The following is a 14,489-nucleotide window of genomic DNA, read 5'->3' as shown; positions in this document are numbered from 1 at the left end:
CTGGAAAGAGATTGCAAAAGCGGTCAGGGAGGCACAGATCTGGCTGCTCAACTCCATTATAGTGGGCCGAAAAATACCACAAAAACTAGAGTTTCAGTCAGGTGAGCCACCCTATGTCGCTGAACTCCTAGAGCTTGGAACGCGGAAACTATTCAAAATTGCACCGATCCCTAAGAATATGCACCCGATTCATGACAAGGAACGAAGACAGCATAGAGCAAAATTTAGTCAAAGCAAACTAATAAGCGACCCTCCTAAGGAATCAGCCTATTGCGATGCGGCCTGTGGGCTAGAATAGCAGTGGTAGATGGGAACCACTCCCAGAAAGTAATTGGATCCATCAATACGCGTAACCTTTTTATAGCTGAAGATTCTGCGATAGCGCTAGCATGTACAGGTACTAGAGCCTAAACTATCCTATCAGATAATAAAGCGGCTGTTAGGAACTTCGGTAAAGGCCTAATTTCCAAGCAGGCGGCCAGTCTACTGAGAAAGCACCCGCTAAACCGGGATGTTTGTCATCTGGGTTCCAGCTCACGAGGGTCTACCAGGCAATGAGGCTACCCATCGCCTCGCTTGAGATGTATACACCCGAGCGGCCGTAGACCCCGCTACCCGGAGTCAAAGGCCTCCTCATTACCTACAAGGAGCTCTCTGAGACTCACAGACTAAGCAGAAGGATTTATCCACTACCAGACAGGTCCCCAATACCCTCAGAATACAGAGCCTGGCGAAAAATTCAGGTCAATCGTTTCTTTCCTTATGTTACTCTACACAATGAGTTGACAGGTGACTCAGAGGCTTGCAATCTCTGCAACGTACCTCCGAGTCAAAATCACCTAATCTGGCAACTTGAGCGCCCAGAATCTCCGGGAGCTAAAGATACTGATCCCATTGTTCAAATTACCTGGGAGTCCTACATCCGCAGCCCAAATGCGAATGTACAAAAGATCGTCCTACGCCTGGCGGAGGAGGCTTACTCTCTGCGGCCACGGCGCAGGAGAGCCGGCAAGGAGGAGACCCTCTCCCTGGCTGAGCCCCTGCCCCGAGATCCATGACGGTGTAAATAAAATCTTCCCTCCCTCTGTCTCTCTTAACAAAGTCAGTCAATTAGGTTGACGTCAAGGATGTGGCTCCACGCAACCGGAAGTAGAGCCGAAAAATGGAATAGGAAGGGATTGGCGCGCAATTTGAAAGTGCCAAAAACTAAAATGGGTAAACAAGAAGTGACTTAATTCGACGTCAAGGGTATGACGTCATGCAACCGGAAGTGGAGCCGAAAAAAGGCATAGGAAGGGATTGGCGCACAATTTGAATGAACCAAAGGCTCAACAAGAAGTGAATTAATGTAACGTAGAGGATGTGACGTCCTGTAACCGGAAGTAGAGCCAAAAAGGGGGCTTAGGAAGGATTGGCGCGCAATTTGAAAGTACCAAAGACTAAAATGGGTAAACAAGAAGTGAGTTAAGCCACAGAAGCAACGAAGCAACCAACAGCAATATCCGTGCTTTCACAATACTCCAATGCAGATTCTTCAGTGCTCTTTAATCTTTCCCGCTCATGGCCAGGAGAGCTCTAAGTTTTTGGTCACAACATACTACGCTCTTTGTCAGAAGCCGTGTTGATCGCCCCCCTCCCCCCCCCCCCCCCCCCCCCTCAAATAAAGGGTCCACTAGGGGCTAAAGAACTAGATCCCAAGAAAACGCACGCGTAGCAGAAGAGAGCAGGTTTAGCGAAGCAACACGAGATTTCGTGGACCGCGTTACTGCGCTTCGTAGTACCAATAGCGAATATGGTTGTCAAATGAGCAAGCTGTAAACAGCGGTTGAGAGAGCTAGACGTTGCAAAAGCGACCGCCGTAAATATGCCTTGCATTTAATTGCGACAGCTCCACGGAGGTGAATGGGGTCGCCATCTGCGTCGCACATTGTGACTGAAGAATGTTTCTCTCTCCCCATGTACGCAGTTACCTTAAACATTTAAAGAAGATGGGGTCATGCACATGAATCCGCTGTCTATAGCCATAGCATGCATGGGCATGTATGCCCGCTGCAGGTGTTATCGCACCTTCCCGTCATAAAGGAGAAAGCCTCATAACTACAACTCAAGGACACTAGTCAGCGGCAAAATGACTTTCACTACAAACCAGTTAGCATTTGTTATGCACTTACAGCTTTCCGGCTGCATGGCCTCCAGAGAACTTCCGACCAGTGCTTCGAGCGTGTCTGAAATATAAGCAAGAATACACGACCTTAGGCTTCAGTCCAGATTACTCCCTCTGCTCTGATATGTAATAATCAGTGCAATCAGTTTGCCTTACCCGGCGAAATATAACTGCAAGAGCTGATCGATTCAGGAGCCTACTGCACCCCACGCGCTTCTTCGTCTTCTTCTACCTCAGTCTCCTAAGAAACAAAAAATCGGGTGTACAATAAAAAATTGCAGTCTCCAACGGCATTGTAATCATTGGCCCACAAATCCACAAAGAGAGAAAGAAAAAAAAACTAAATTAAGGAGCAGAAGAATAAAACAAAAAGCAATTGAGAAAGTGCTGACAACAAAGACAAGAGGGAGAGGATGAGAATGAGAATGAATTATAAAACCTAGACAAAACAAAAGAGAAAGAAAAAAACCAAGTATATCTAGTCTGATGCGAAAGACGTCCGTCACTAAAACATATTATATTAACCGCAAAACGCTCGGTAAGAAAAACGATGGAGGAAAGTACATAAAAAAATAACTACTGCACCACTAACCGAACTCGTCCGACAACCGCAGCAGAAAAGGCAAAAAGAATCATGTAACAGTGGAATAAAAATAAAAATAATAATTCCACTCATTTCATATCAGTATGCATGCTGTCCATGCGGACCTGGCTCTGTAGGCAAGAGTGACTGCAGTTACGGGCGCATCCAGAAAAACTGAAAGGCATGCCTTAAGCACTCTGCTCAACACAGGAGCACGGAGCCCTCCCCTGTGCAGAGCGTGGTAGGGGGTCTGCAGGACTCTCCGACGAGACCCTCGCCCCAACCACCGTCAGGCTCAAGCACAGGAACAGCGGGTCATCCGCTGGTGCTTGTAAAAACGAAGACGGAGAGTTGGTGACATCGAAGGACACGCCATGACGAAATACAAATGGACACGTAAACATGGTCCAGTAGGCATAAGTGACCTGCGCACTACAGCCATAGGCGCCTACATGCAAGCAAGTGGGCGTGTCCGAATCAGACAGGCTGAAATGAAGAGTATTCTTCCTCCTCTGTACAGAGCGCGGTTGGGGATCGGCAGGACACTCCGATGCTTGTAAAGCCAAGGATGGACTGTTGGCAGCAGCAGCGTGCACGCCACAACAGGAAACAGGTCGAAAATGCACCCAAGTATTATAGTGCCTAGTATATTCTAGGCACTATACAAGTATTAAGGTAGGCCCCGCCGGGGTGGTGCAGTGGTCAGATGCCCGACTACTGTGCCGGAGTACCCAGGTTCGATCCCGACCTCGGCGGCTGCGTTTCGGTGCAGGCTAAACGAAAAGGCGCGTCCGTGTGCTGTGCGATGTCAGCATTGTTGTTGTTGTGGCTGTGGCTGTAGGGAGAAGGAAAAGAAAATGCATGGCCCACTACTGGCTCTGTAGCTGAGCCACCTCCGCTGCCTCGTGTGGACAGAAGAGTTGGTTGGTTGGTTCACAGGAAGGGAAAGGCGCAGTATCTGTCACACTTTCTCTGTGGACTTTTTATTGATTTATTTATAGGAAGGGAAAGGCACGGTAACTGTCTCACTTGTTTTCTGTGGACACCGCAACCGCGCCGTAAGGGAAGGGAGGAAGGCGGGAGTGAAAGTGGAAAGAGAGAAAGAGGAGCCGTAGTGGAAGGCTACGGAGTAATTTCGACCACCTGGGGATCTTTAACGTGCGCTGACATCGCACAGCACACGGACGCCTCTTCGTTTCGCCTCCATCGAAACGCAGCCGCCGAGGTCGGGTTCGAACCCGGGTACTCCGGCACAGTAGTCGGGCATCTTACCACTGCACCACCCCGGCTTTTTTTTTCTCTGTGGACACCTGAACCGCACCATAAGGGAAGGGAGGAAGGTGGGAGTGAAAGTGGAAAGAGAGAAAGGGGAGCCGTAGTGGAGGGCTACGGAGTAATTTCGACCACCTGGGGATCTTTAACGTGCGCTGACATCGCACAGTACACGGACGCCACTTCGTTTCGCCTCCATCGAAACGCAGCCGCCGAGGTCGGGTTCGAACCCGGGAACTCCGGCACAGTAGTCGGGCGTCTTACCACTACGCCACCCCGGCGGGGCTGGACAGAAGAGAAAATAGATAAGAAAAAGAAGAGGGAGAGAAAGACGCGCGCCGCAACAGCCGTCGTCCACCACCGAAGCGGTGGCGGGTGCATTGACGGCCTACAACAGATAAAAATTCGGTGGCAGGCCAGCCCCCGCAAGCGGCGGTGACCCACCTGTCCCAGCCCCAGCCCTATCAGGGGAGTTGGTCGAAATTACTCCGCAGCCCTCCACTACGGCTCCTCTTTCTCTCTATCCCCTTTCACTCCCACCTTCCTCCCTTCCCTTACGGCGCGGTTCAGGTGTCCACAGAAACAAGTGTGACAGATACTGCGCCTTTCCGTTCCTGTGAACCAATGCCAGAAAAAAAAAGAGAAAGGATACCTGAGGAAAACAATGGACTCACAGAAAAAAATTAGAGGGTCTCTTAGATGGCGAAAGCCTACCTTTAATCTCCTATCATTTGCCTCCCATCGTAAGCTTCTTGTCGGCATTCGTTGTAGTGCTACATATAACTATAATTGGTTTACAGGAAAGGAAAGGCGCAGTATCTGTCACACTTTTTCCGGCAAGTGTGAGTTTGACCCACGGTGTGTATTATTGCACCGTGGTTTGGACGTTACACCATCGCTCCTGTCACGTGGCGTTCCTTGGCGCGCGTTCAAGTGTGACATTGCAGATGGCAGGAACGCATCCCGCCTCGGCCAATCAGAACGCCGCAAAAACGGGACACACTTTTTCCACGACAGCATGAGCCATTAAATGCTTTCGCCTTAATATTAGAGAGAAAAGAAAATGTTTGGTTTGGTTTGTGGGGTTTAACGTCCCAAAGCGCCTCAGGCTATGAGAGACGCCGTAGTGGAGGACTCCGGAAATTTCGACCACCTGGGGTTCTTTAACGTGCACTGACATCGCACAGCATACGGACGCCGCTCCGTTTCGCCTCCATCGAAATGCAGCTGCCGAGGCCGGGATTCCATCCCGCTTCCTTGGGCACAGTAGTCGAGCGACGTAACCGCTGCGCCACCCCGGCGGGGCAGAAAAAGAAAAGGAAATCAACTCTGAATGATTACGTACATAATTGGAACGCATATTTCGAGAAAAAAAATATGCAATGGATTAGGGCAAAAGAAAAAAATATAAGTACCTTTCAGAGAAGATATGTAGGGGAAAAAAGAACACCTGCTGCATATGCTGAATTTTAACCGTGTTATACTTTCCTATATCGGCCACTTTGCGCTTGTTGATTAGCTTTGATATCTCTGCCCTGGTCTGTTGGATTGAAAACTTTCATACTTTGGAGTCTCTTCATCACATTTTTCATCTCCTTAGACAGCTTACCGGTATCCTCTCTATCTATCCCACCACCTACTTCTACAGCACACAGTAATGATGTCTCTGAAATTATCGTTCATTGCTTCTAGGCTAATGTCGTCATACTCGGTTATAGCTGATTATCTATTCTGTAGCGAGATCCTGAACTATTCTTCCCTCCACCTCATCGCTAATTTGTTGATGGATTTCTTTCTTACTAATCTGTTCTATTATCTCTTCAGATTTAGACTAATTCGAGACCTTACATCCTGTGGTCGCTGCATCGCAATTTCCCGATTACTTTTACATTCTGCATAATGGCGGGGTTAGAACACAGTACGAAGTCAATTTTATTTTTAGTCTCCCCATTAGGACTTCTCCATGTCCACTTCCAGTTCTTCCGTTTGCTGAAGAAGGTATTCATGATTATTAAGTTATTGCGTTCTGCAAACACTAGTAACTCCCCCCTGCTATTCCTAGAACCAATGCCATCACCCACTGCATGGTTTCCTGCCTGCGGAAACGAACAACGCTTATGCCGCGCTGCCTTTGTCAAAACCACGCGGGTCACATGGTGATTTGCGGAGTGGTCACAGTGCAGTTGCAGTGGCTCCTTCCGGAGAGATCAGGGAGGCTGTTGGTTCAGCTTTAGCCCCCAACCTTTAACTTCACGAGAGGACTGGGAGGCGGTCCTGCTTGGTTGCTCAGACCTTCAAGCCCAAAAGGCCTTGGTCCAGAGAGCCAGGACGGCGGCTTCAACCAATGGGGTCTCGGACTAGGGACACCACCTAGTACGTGGGCCCATAATGACGCCCACTGAAAAAGCATGAGCCGTGAATCGCTAGGCTGCTCAGCTCCTTATTATTATTATTATTATTATTATTATTATTATTATTATTATTATTATTATTATTATTATTATTATTATTATTATTATTATTATTATTATTATTATTATTATTATTATTATTATTATTATTAATTGGTTCACAGGAAGGTAAAGGCGCAGTATCTGTCACACTTGTTTCTCTGGACCCCTGAACCGCTTGCGCTGCTTTTGGTGGCGATAGATGCTAGTCGGAACAGCCCGCTTTCTTCGTCTTTTCCGTCGTTTTCTCTCTTGCAGAGCCGCAGTACCGAGCAAACCCAAATACGCGGCCGGGGTCTCCACGACTAAAGACAGGTGAATCGACAGTTTCTTTGCGGCTTCAGCCGCCAGGCGAATAGCTTGCGGGGCGGGGATTTTCCAGTGACTCTAGTGGGGATAGTTGGCGGGGGACTCGCTCCGCAGTAGCAGTTCCCAGGCCTCTATACTATTTATGTTTTTTTTTTGCACCAGGGGAATCAAGGCATTGTCATATTATATGATCCAGAGTACCCATTTCTCCGCAGGTTTCGCATCTATCGTCCGCCTTTTTCCTCCTACCCCGCCGGGGTGGCGCAGTGGTTACGGCGCTCGACTACTGTTCCCAAGGACGCGGGATCGAATCCCGGCCTCGGCGGCAGCTTTTCGATGGAGGCGAAAAGCAAGGCGCCCGTGTGCTGTGCGATGTCAGTGCACGTTAAAGAACCCCAGGTGGTCGAAATTTCCGGAGTCCTCCACTACGGCGTCTCTCATAGCCTGAGTTGCTTTGGGACGTTAAACCCCACCAACCAACCAACCAGCCTTTTCCTCCACTTGCGTGTGGAAAAGCCTTCAAGTTGGAAATTTTCCAAGTCTCGTACATGTGTGTGTGTGTGTGTGTGTGTGTGTGTGTGTGTGTGTGTGTGTGTGTGTGTGTGTGTGTGTGTGTGTGTGTGTGTGTGTGTGTGTGTGTGTGTGTGTGTGTGTGTGTGTGTGTGTGTGTGTGTGTGTGTGTGTGTGTGTGTGTGTGTGTGTGTGTGTGTGTGTGTGTGTGTGTGTGTGTGTGTGTGTGTGAAAAACTATGTCAGGGAGGAAGCTTCAGGTAGCCGGGGCAACCTCTCGCAATCACTAGGTGGGCTTCTAATTACAGGAGCCCATTGGCGACCGCCGCGGCTCGGGCTCGGTGAACCAGGACTTGGTAGCTTGCCAGGTCGGAGCAGCCGAGCATAGCTGCCTCCCTGTCCTCCCGGGTGGATGGGTTTGGGGGCGAGGTTCGGGGTTGACTGGCATGCCCACACCATGTGGAAGATGTCCGAAGACTTCTCCGCACAGAGCGGGCATTTTCCGGGCGCCGATTATTAAGGCGAAAGCCTTTAACGCCTCATACGGTCGTCCGCAAATGTGTCCGCGTTTTGGGTGCGTGCCTTATATGGGCATATGCCAACCACCATTGAATCGATACTTAATTAATAGCAATCGGATGATATCGGAACATGATTTAGGGCATTTCCTGATAATTTCATGATAATTTACTACTACTAATAAAATAGCTCAGCAGATGCCCGTAGGAACCCATGCATTGGAGGTCATCGTAACAATCACTAACCATCACTTACTAGTTAAGGGGTGTTTAAAACTACCACTACTCAGACAATTACTAGTACTAAGAAAGTGGGAATCATGGTTAACTATCACTAACTGATAGTAATTGTTAGAAGTTTCGAGACTTCCATAGCCATCACATGGTGACGTCATCGGCCGTGGCATGATGACTGGTGATGTCACCAGGAGATTCACGCATGTACGAACAGACGCGTGCGAGCCGCCTGATTGCGAGAACATGGACGAACGTTTATTAAATTACACAGAAATAGTCGAAACATTTAGACAAAGCAGAAAACTGGTGCCACCAACAGATAAGCGTCTGAACAATAAAGAGGCGACCGCATGCCGGCGTCTACAGGCAGGGAATTACATCCACACGGTCTGGGCCTATCACGTCCAGAAACGTGAGCGACAGGACGATAAATGGAAGCAGTGTGGGGAGAGAGGGACCCTCGACCACGTAATTTGGGAATGCGCTAGCTCTCCAGGGGCTAAGACAAAAATACTCAGTAGAGAAGCCTGGGAAACCCTTCTGCGGAGCGAGGACCCAACTTTTCAAAAGCCATTCGCCTGGCGGAAGAGGCCGCAAGGAACCAAGACCTCTTTGCCTGCCTCTAATCGCGGAGGTCCCGGCCCCCGTCCCCTAGGCCTGCGTGCCGGGGGCGGGGAATAGGGAGCCTCCCTTCTGGTGGAAATAAAAGTTGTTCACACACACACACACACACACACACACACACACACACACACACACACACACACACACACACACACACACACACACACACACACACACACACACACACACACACACACACACACACACACACACACACACACACACACGCACGCACACACACACGCACACACACACACACACACACACACACACACACACACACACACACACACACAAACACACACACACACACACACACACACACACAAGACGAGCGTCAAGGCGCCGCGGCGGCGTCGCGCCTGACGAGCGCTTCTGAATTTCGCCGCCTGGGGAGGAGTGCGCGCTGGAGTTGTGGCTGTAGGAAAAAGGAAAAGAAAATGCACGGGCCTGCTACTGGCTCTGTAGCTGAGCCACCTCCGCTGCCTCGTGCGGACAGAAGAGAAACTAGAGAAGTAAGAAAGGGAAGAGGGGGAGAAAGACGCGCGCCGCAAACAACAGCCGTCGTCCGCCGTCGAAGCAGTGGCGGGTGCAATGACGGCCTACAACAGATACAAATTCGGTGGCAGGCAAGCCCCCGCCGCAAGCGGCGGTGAGCGTGAATAAAGTTTTTCACTCCACTCACTCAGGCAAACTTGGGGGGTTGGGTTCCCTAAATCGTCGCAAAATTGAAAAGAAAATGAAGTGTTTTATTAAAATAGCTTACTGCTTTATTAAAACCCATTCGCAGCACGAATAAAACAACGACATGAAGAAAACACGCACGACAGGACGAATGCTGCATCGTGCGTGTTTTCTTCATGTCGTTGTTTTATTCGTGCTGCGAATGGGTTTCAATATGGATCATTACCAACTGGCCCAAACATCGGTGTTATTGCTTTATTAAAACAAAGTAAATATTTATTATTCTCGTGTTGGTTCCATATCTTTTTAATATGTAGTTTTATAATTCTGTTAGTTGCGTATTTTGCCGCCCGACCTGTATTGTGCTGCAGTCGCACTAGGGCTACTCCGTTAGACCGCTCAGACTTCGACAGCAATGAGGTAAGCAGAATTTTACATTTTTATTCGACTGTATGGCGTCGTTCTAAGCTGGCAATTACTGCGGCGACTTAGCGCCGGCACGGTTTGCTTACTGAGTGGAGCAGGAAATCGTCTGCCGGCATCGCATGCTCCCGGCGTAAAAGTGGATTGTGCCTAGAACGCCTGTGAACTTCGGTGCGTTCAACTGAACGCTGGTTGTGTTCGATGCAACGCTCGGTAGCCCGCACCGCCCGAGCCGAAATGCATAGCCGCTGCCGTTCGGCACTGCGAACCACTTTCCTATATAAATAAATAATTCAATATCTGCCATCTCTTTCTAAGCCATGAGCGAGGCAACCGGTGGAAGCCCTTGTATGCGGCTGCGTGCACAGTTACTCCGTTAGTGCCGCCGCCGCATTTCCTGTTGTAGCGCAGACCACATATGGGCTTGTGTTTCTTGAAGAAAGAATCTGCAATTGTACAATCCTGTCTTGCTCTAATTCTTTGCCTCAAACTATCGAAAAGCTGAAAGAGCTGATTAGCTGCGCTCAAATTTTGCACTAGGAAGTAAGGTAATCACCGGAAATTTTCTTTTACGGTCGTCTTTATCAAAGGTAGGGCGCGGGAACTGGCCTATCTTTGTTCCCTCTCACAAATTATACATCATTTAAAGCGCCTTTAGAAATGATTGCTTGGTTTGGTTTGTGGGGTTTAACGTCCCAAAGTGACTTAGGCTATGAGAGACGCCGTAGTGGAGGACTCGGGAAATTTCGACCACCTGGTGTTCTTTAACGTGCACTGACATCGCACAGCACACGGGCGCCTTGCTTTTCGCCTCGATCGAAAAGCGGCCGCGAGGCCGAGATTCGATCCCGCGTCCTTGGAAACAGTAGTCGAGCGCCGTAACCACTGCGCCACACACGCTGTACTGCGCAGCGTTCAATGCACCAGCTTGGTCGCACTTCGTTCGATCAGCTGCTTAACAGCGCAGCTCTGGTCCTTTCACGTATTCCCGTTTATAACGCGTCCTTGAGCTGCCACTGTCAGGATTTCGTTTCACTTACGATTCTTTCCAGGAACGCCAGACAGAGTACACGGGTTCGAACCCGACCTGGCAGCTGCGTTTCAAATTAGACGAAACGGAGCGGCGTGCTGCGCGTTTTCATTGCGCGATAAGAACTCCAGGAGGGTCGATATTGGCGTCTCTCAGCTCCAGTCGCTTTGGGCCGTTAAACACTTCTAACCAAACCAACCAAACCATACCGTCGTCCGCAAATGTGTCCACGTTTCGGGTGCATGTTTTATATGGGCATATGCCAATCACCATTTAATCGATACCTAAACAATAGCAATCGGATGATATCGGAACATGATTTAAGGCATTTTCAAGATAATTTCATAATTTACAACTAATAGGGGGTATTCACATGACGCCACAGCTGACGTCAGTATGCAGCCGACGCCATCTTTGCGTCCTGTTTTGACTAATACTAGTACGGGGCGGTGGTTAGGTTAGCTGTTCGTGCGCGTCCGTTTGCTCTCTCACTCTGCCTTATGCCAGCACCGTTGTTATGAAAACTCAATCGGTATCATAAGTGACAGTTCGATTTATCAGCAAAGTGGGCGCGATGCGGACAGAGACCTGTACGAAACAAACTTTGGTACCAACCCGTGTGCAGTCGATATGCGCAACTGCACGGTAAGCCTGTGCCCACACATGGGTATGTGCGACATTCATGAACTTCTTGTCCTACAGACGAGCTTCATCACAAGAAACCAGTCGCAAGTCTACTGGCCACTCGAATAAAGGCCCGTTCACACTTGCGACTAGCAGCGGTCGCGCGACCGTTTTGGTCGAAAAGCGACAGTCGCAAATGGTCGCATCGGTCGAAAAGCGACTGCCGCGGGCCGATCGGGCACTGCTCGAATTTTCAGTCGCGCGACTACTAGTCGCAAACCATTTCACCAATCAGCGGGGTCCAAGGAGTACTCGATCGAGCACCTTCTCAATGCAATTAAAGAATACCCCTACCTTTTCAACAAACGGCACCCGGAATTCAAAGGCAGGGAGAAGGATATGGCCTGGGAGGAGATTGGAAAGATATTCGGACTATCCGGTAAGTACCATGAACTTTTGAGAAATGGGTTTTTCACGCAGGCGCAACATTTTATATTGACAACACGGTGATTGACACAGAGCGCGGCATGCGCACGGGCTCGCCTGAAAAAGCTGAAGTGTCTGGCAAGCGGCCGCTACCGACGTTCGCTGTCATCGCTCCCAACTGTGCCTGACCAACGAGAAGGCGACAGTCGCAAGTGTGAACATCGGTAGTGGCGAGCTCCTCTGCTCTGGTCGCGCGACTGGTAGACGCGCGACCTCATCTAGTCGCAAGTGTGAAACGCAACGTTACAAGCGGCTGGGTTAAAAGCCGCGGTTGAAGCAGACGAACTCGCTTTTTGTGCAATTACGTGCGTGCCGTCCAACGTTTATACCAACTAAACTGAGTTTTTGTAGCTGATATTCTGCATAGAAATGGCGTTTAGTAGTCAGCACCTTTTATACAAAACGTGTGTGGTGTACTTGCCTCAATCGATTAGAAGAAGTCGGATGTTTGCATCGTCTGTGGCGGTAAGGAAGCAAAAGAAACCGCTGCCACACAGCCATGACACCGGTAGCGCCACCTCGTTGACTTGCGGGCTCGAAATAACTTTTTGCAACAAAACTCTTGAAATACAGCGCAGGTTTGGCCAAGCTAAACTTAATTTGTTATTAGAGATAAATTTGGTTATAAAGTTCATCAAACCTTCTGCAAAACAATTCTGCCCGCCTACGTTCCTTCGCCGAAACTGCATGCGGTCTGCTTTGGTTAGCAGCCGACAGACGATGCGAACATCCGACTTCTTCTGATCGAATGAGGCAAGTACGGCAACACAAAGTTTAGCTAGTCCTCGTTGAAGGATTTTATTGCAACAAAACACGACGAGGAGGTGTTGGTGGCGCGCTGCATGCATGCGCATAACTGGAAGCGATACATTGCCGCGCTGCTCTTTTACCGGGAATGTGTCTTCCGAGTGCGTGAAGAACAGTTGTGCACAGATAGTGACAAGAGCTGGCTGCTAGGGCACATCCGGAAGATTTCAGTCCAGCCCATTTTGACATACATTTCTCATATACCATGGTAATTGTGCGGTTGTGCCGTGCCAGCCATACGTGGCGTCGCATCTCGGGGAAGTGTCTCGTTCGGGTGGAGTTGTTCGTGTGTACTTTCGGAATCTTAAAATGCCGAGGTCTTTCGCGCAGCTCTTCAGCTTCCGTTGTTTACACTGTGCACGCGTCTATTACAGTCTACGATAGCTCAATAAACAACATATAGCTGCGGGTGCAACTGCTTGTAGAACCGCACGACAGCACTTGATACGTACGTTCGCCCTGTTCGTTCCGTGGACAAAAATGGCCGACTGCGCCTCAGTTACCCACAATGCACCCCGCACAGCGCGTCAGTGAATACCCCCTATAAGTTCCTTGAATTGCGAGGATGTCGATCCTTTTGGCGCGGGCTATGTCTATTACTTCAGATACTGCGCCTTTTCTTTGCTGTCAATTTTCAACGCCGCTGATGCCTGCTGTACCAATGTGCTGTGGTGCGTATATTTCTGTATATGCTCTGTGGTGCGGCGTTCGAGGAAGCGCTAAATAAAGTCGCCGCACGGACGCCTGGATCGAACGCCCGGCGGGGTCAGCTTCGTATATGCGTGATCTCTTGGCGACGTCATCACCAGCCATTATGTCATGACCGAATGTGGCGTCATTATCACTTCTGATTTAGAAATGATCGGATGTGACGTCACGATGGCGTCACATCCTGTCATGACGTCACCATGTGACGGCTATGAACATCTCGAAACGTCTACTATTGATTAGTAATTGCATTGAAAAACTCTGGAGATAACCATGACCTGAACTTTCTGAGTACAATTTAATGTCTGTTTAGTGTTAGTTAAACACCCTTTAATCAGTAGGTGATGCTTAGATAAACACCCCCTTTTCTTATTTTACCGTAACAACTTGGTGGAAGGTGCTCCGTTCGATCCCTACCTACGGCGCAGCAAGACCAACTAGAGTTTCGACGTAGCCGCCTTGTCCCGCTGCAACAGCACTGTAAATAAACACCCCCTTTTCTTATTTTAGCGTAACAATATTTACAATGACCCCCCGCCGGGGTGGTGCAGTGGTTACGGCGCTCGACTACTGTGCCCAAGGACGCGGGATCGAATCCCGGCCTCGGTGGCCGCTTTTCGATCGAGGCGAAAGCAAGGTGCCGGTGTGCTGTGCAATGTCAGTGCACGTTAAAGAACCCCAGGTAGTCGAAATTTCCGGAGTCTTCCACTACGGCGTTTCTCATAGCCTGAGTCACTTTGGGACGTTAAACCCCACAAACCAAACGAAACCAATTTACAATGACCTCCAAATGCATGCGTTAATTCCTATGGGCTTCTGCTTAAGTATTTTATTATTAGTCGTAAATTATAATGAAATTATCTTGCAAATGCCTTAAATCATGTTCTGATATCATCCGATTGCTATTAAGTATCGATTCAATAGTGACTGGAATATGCCGATATAAGGCATGACCCGAAACGCGGACACATTTGCTGCTTAAAAATCCCACACTTCTCGGTGGATACCTGAACCGCGTTGTAAGAGAACGAAGGGAGGTGGGATTCAATGAAGAAAGTGTT

General features: G+C 49.2%; 1 protein-coding gene across 1 annotated transcript in view; it reads right to left on the bottom strand.

The window, feature by feature from the left end:
* Positions 1-2,220, bottom strand: part of LOC146178528 (uncharacterized) — a 34,571-nt gene extending 32,351 nt beyond the window's left edge. Inside the window, exon 1 of the mRNA XM_084579775.1 lies at positions 2,172-2,220. Coding sequence (XP_084435901.1) covers positions 2,172-2,187 — 16 coding nt within the window. The 5' untranslated portion in view covers positions 2,188-2,220. The remainder of the gene's footprint in view (positions 1-2,171) is intronic.
* Positions 2,221-14,489: the final 12,269 nt, after the last annotated feature.

Source organism: Amblyomma maculatum, chromosome 9 (genome assembly GCF_055883805.1).
Source record: "Amblyomma maculatum isolate TAMU_Amacu chromosome 9, ASM5588380v1, whole genome shotgun sequence".
NCBI lineage: Eukaryota > Metazoa > Arthropoda > Arachnida > Ixodida > Ixodidae > Amblyomma > Amblyomma maculatum.
Note: the sequence above shows the minus strand (reverse complement) of the source record. Positions and strands in the feature narration are given on the sequence as shown.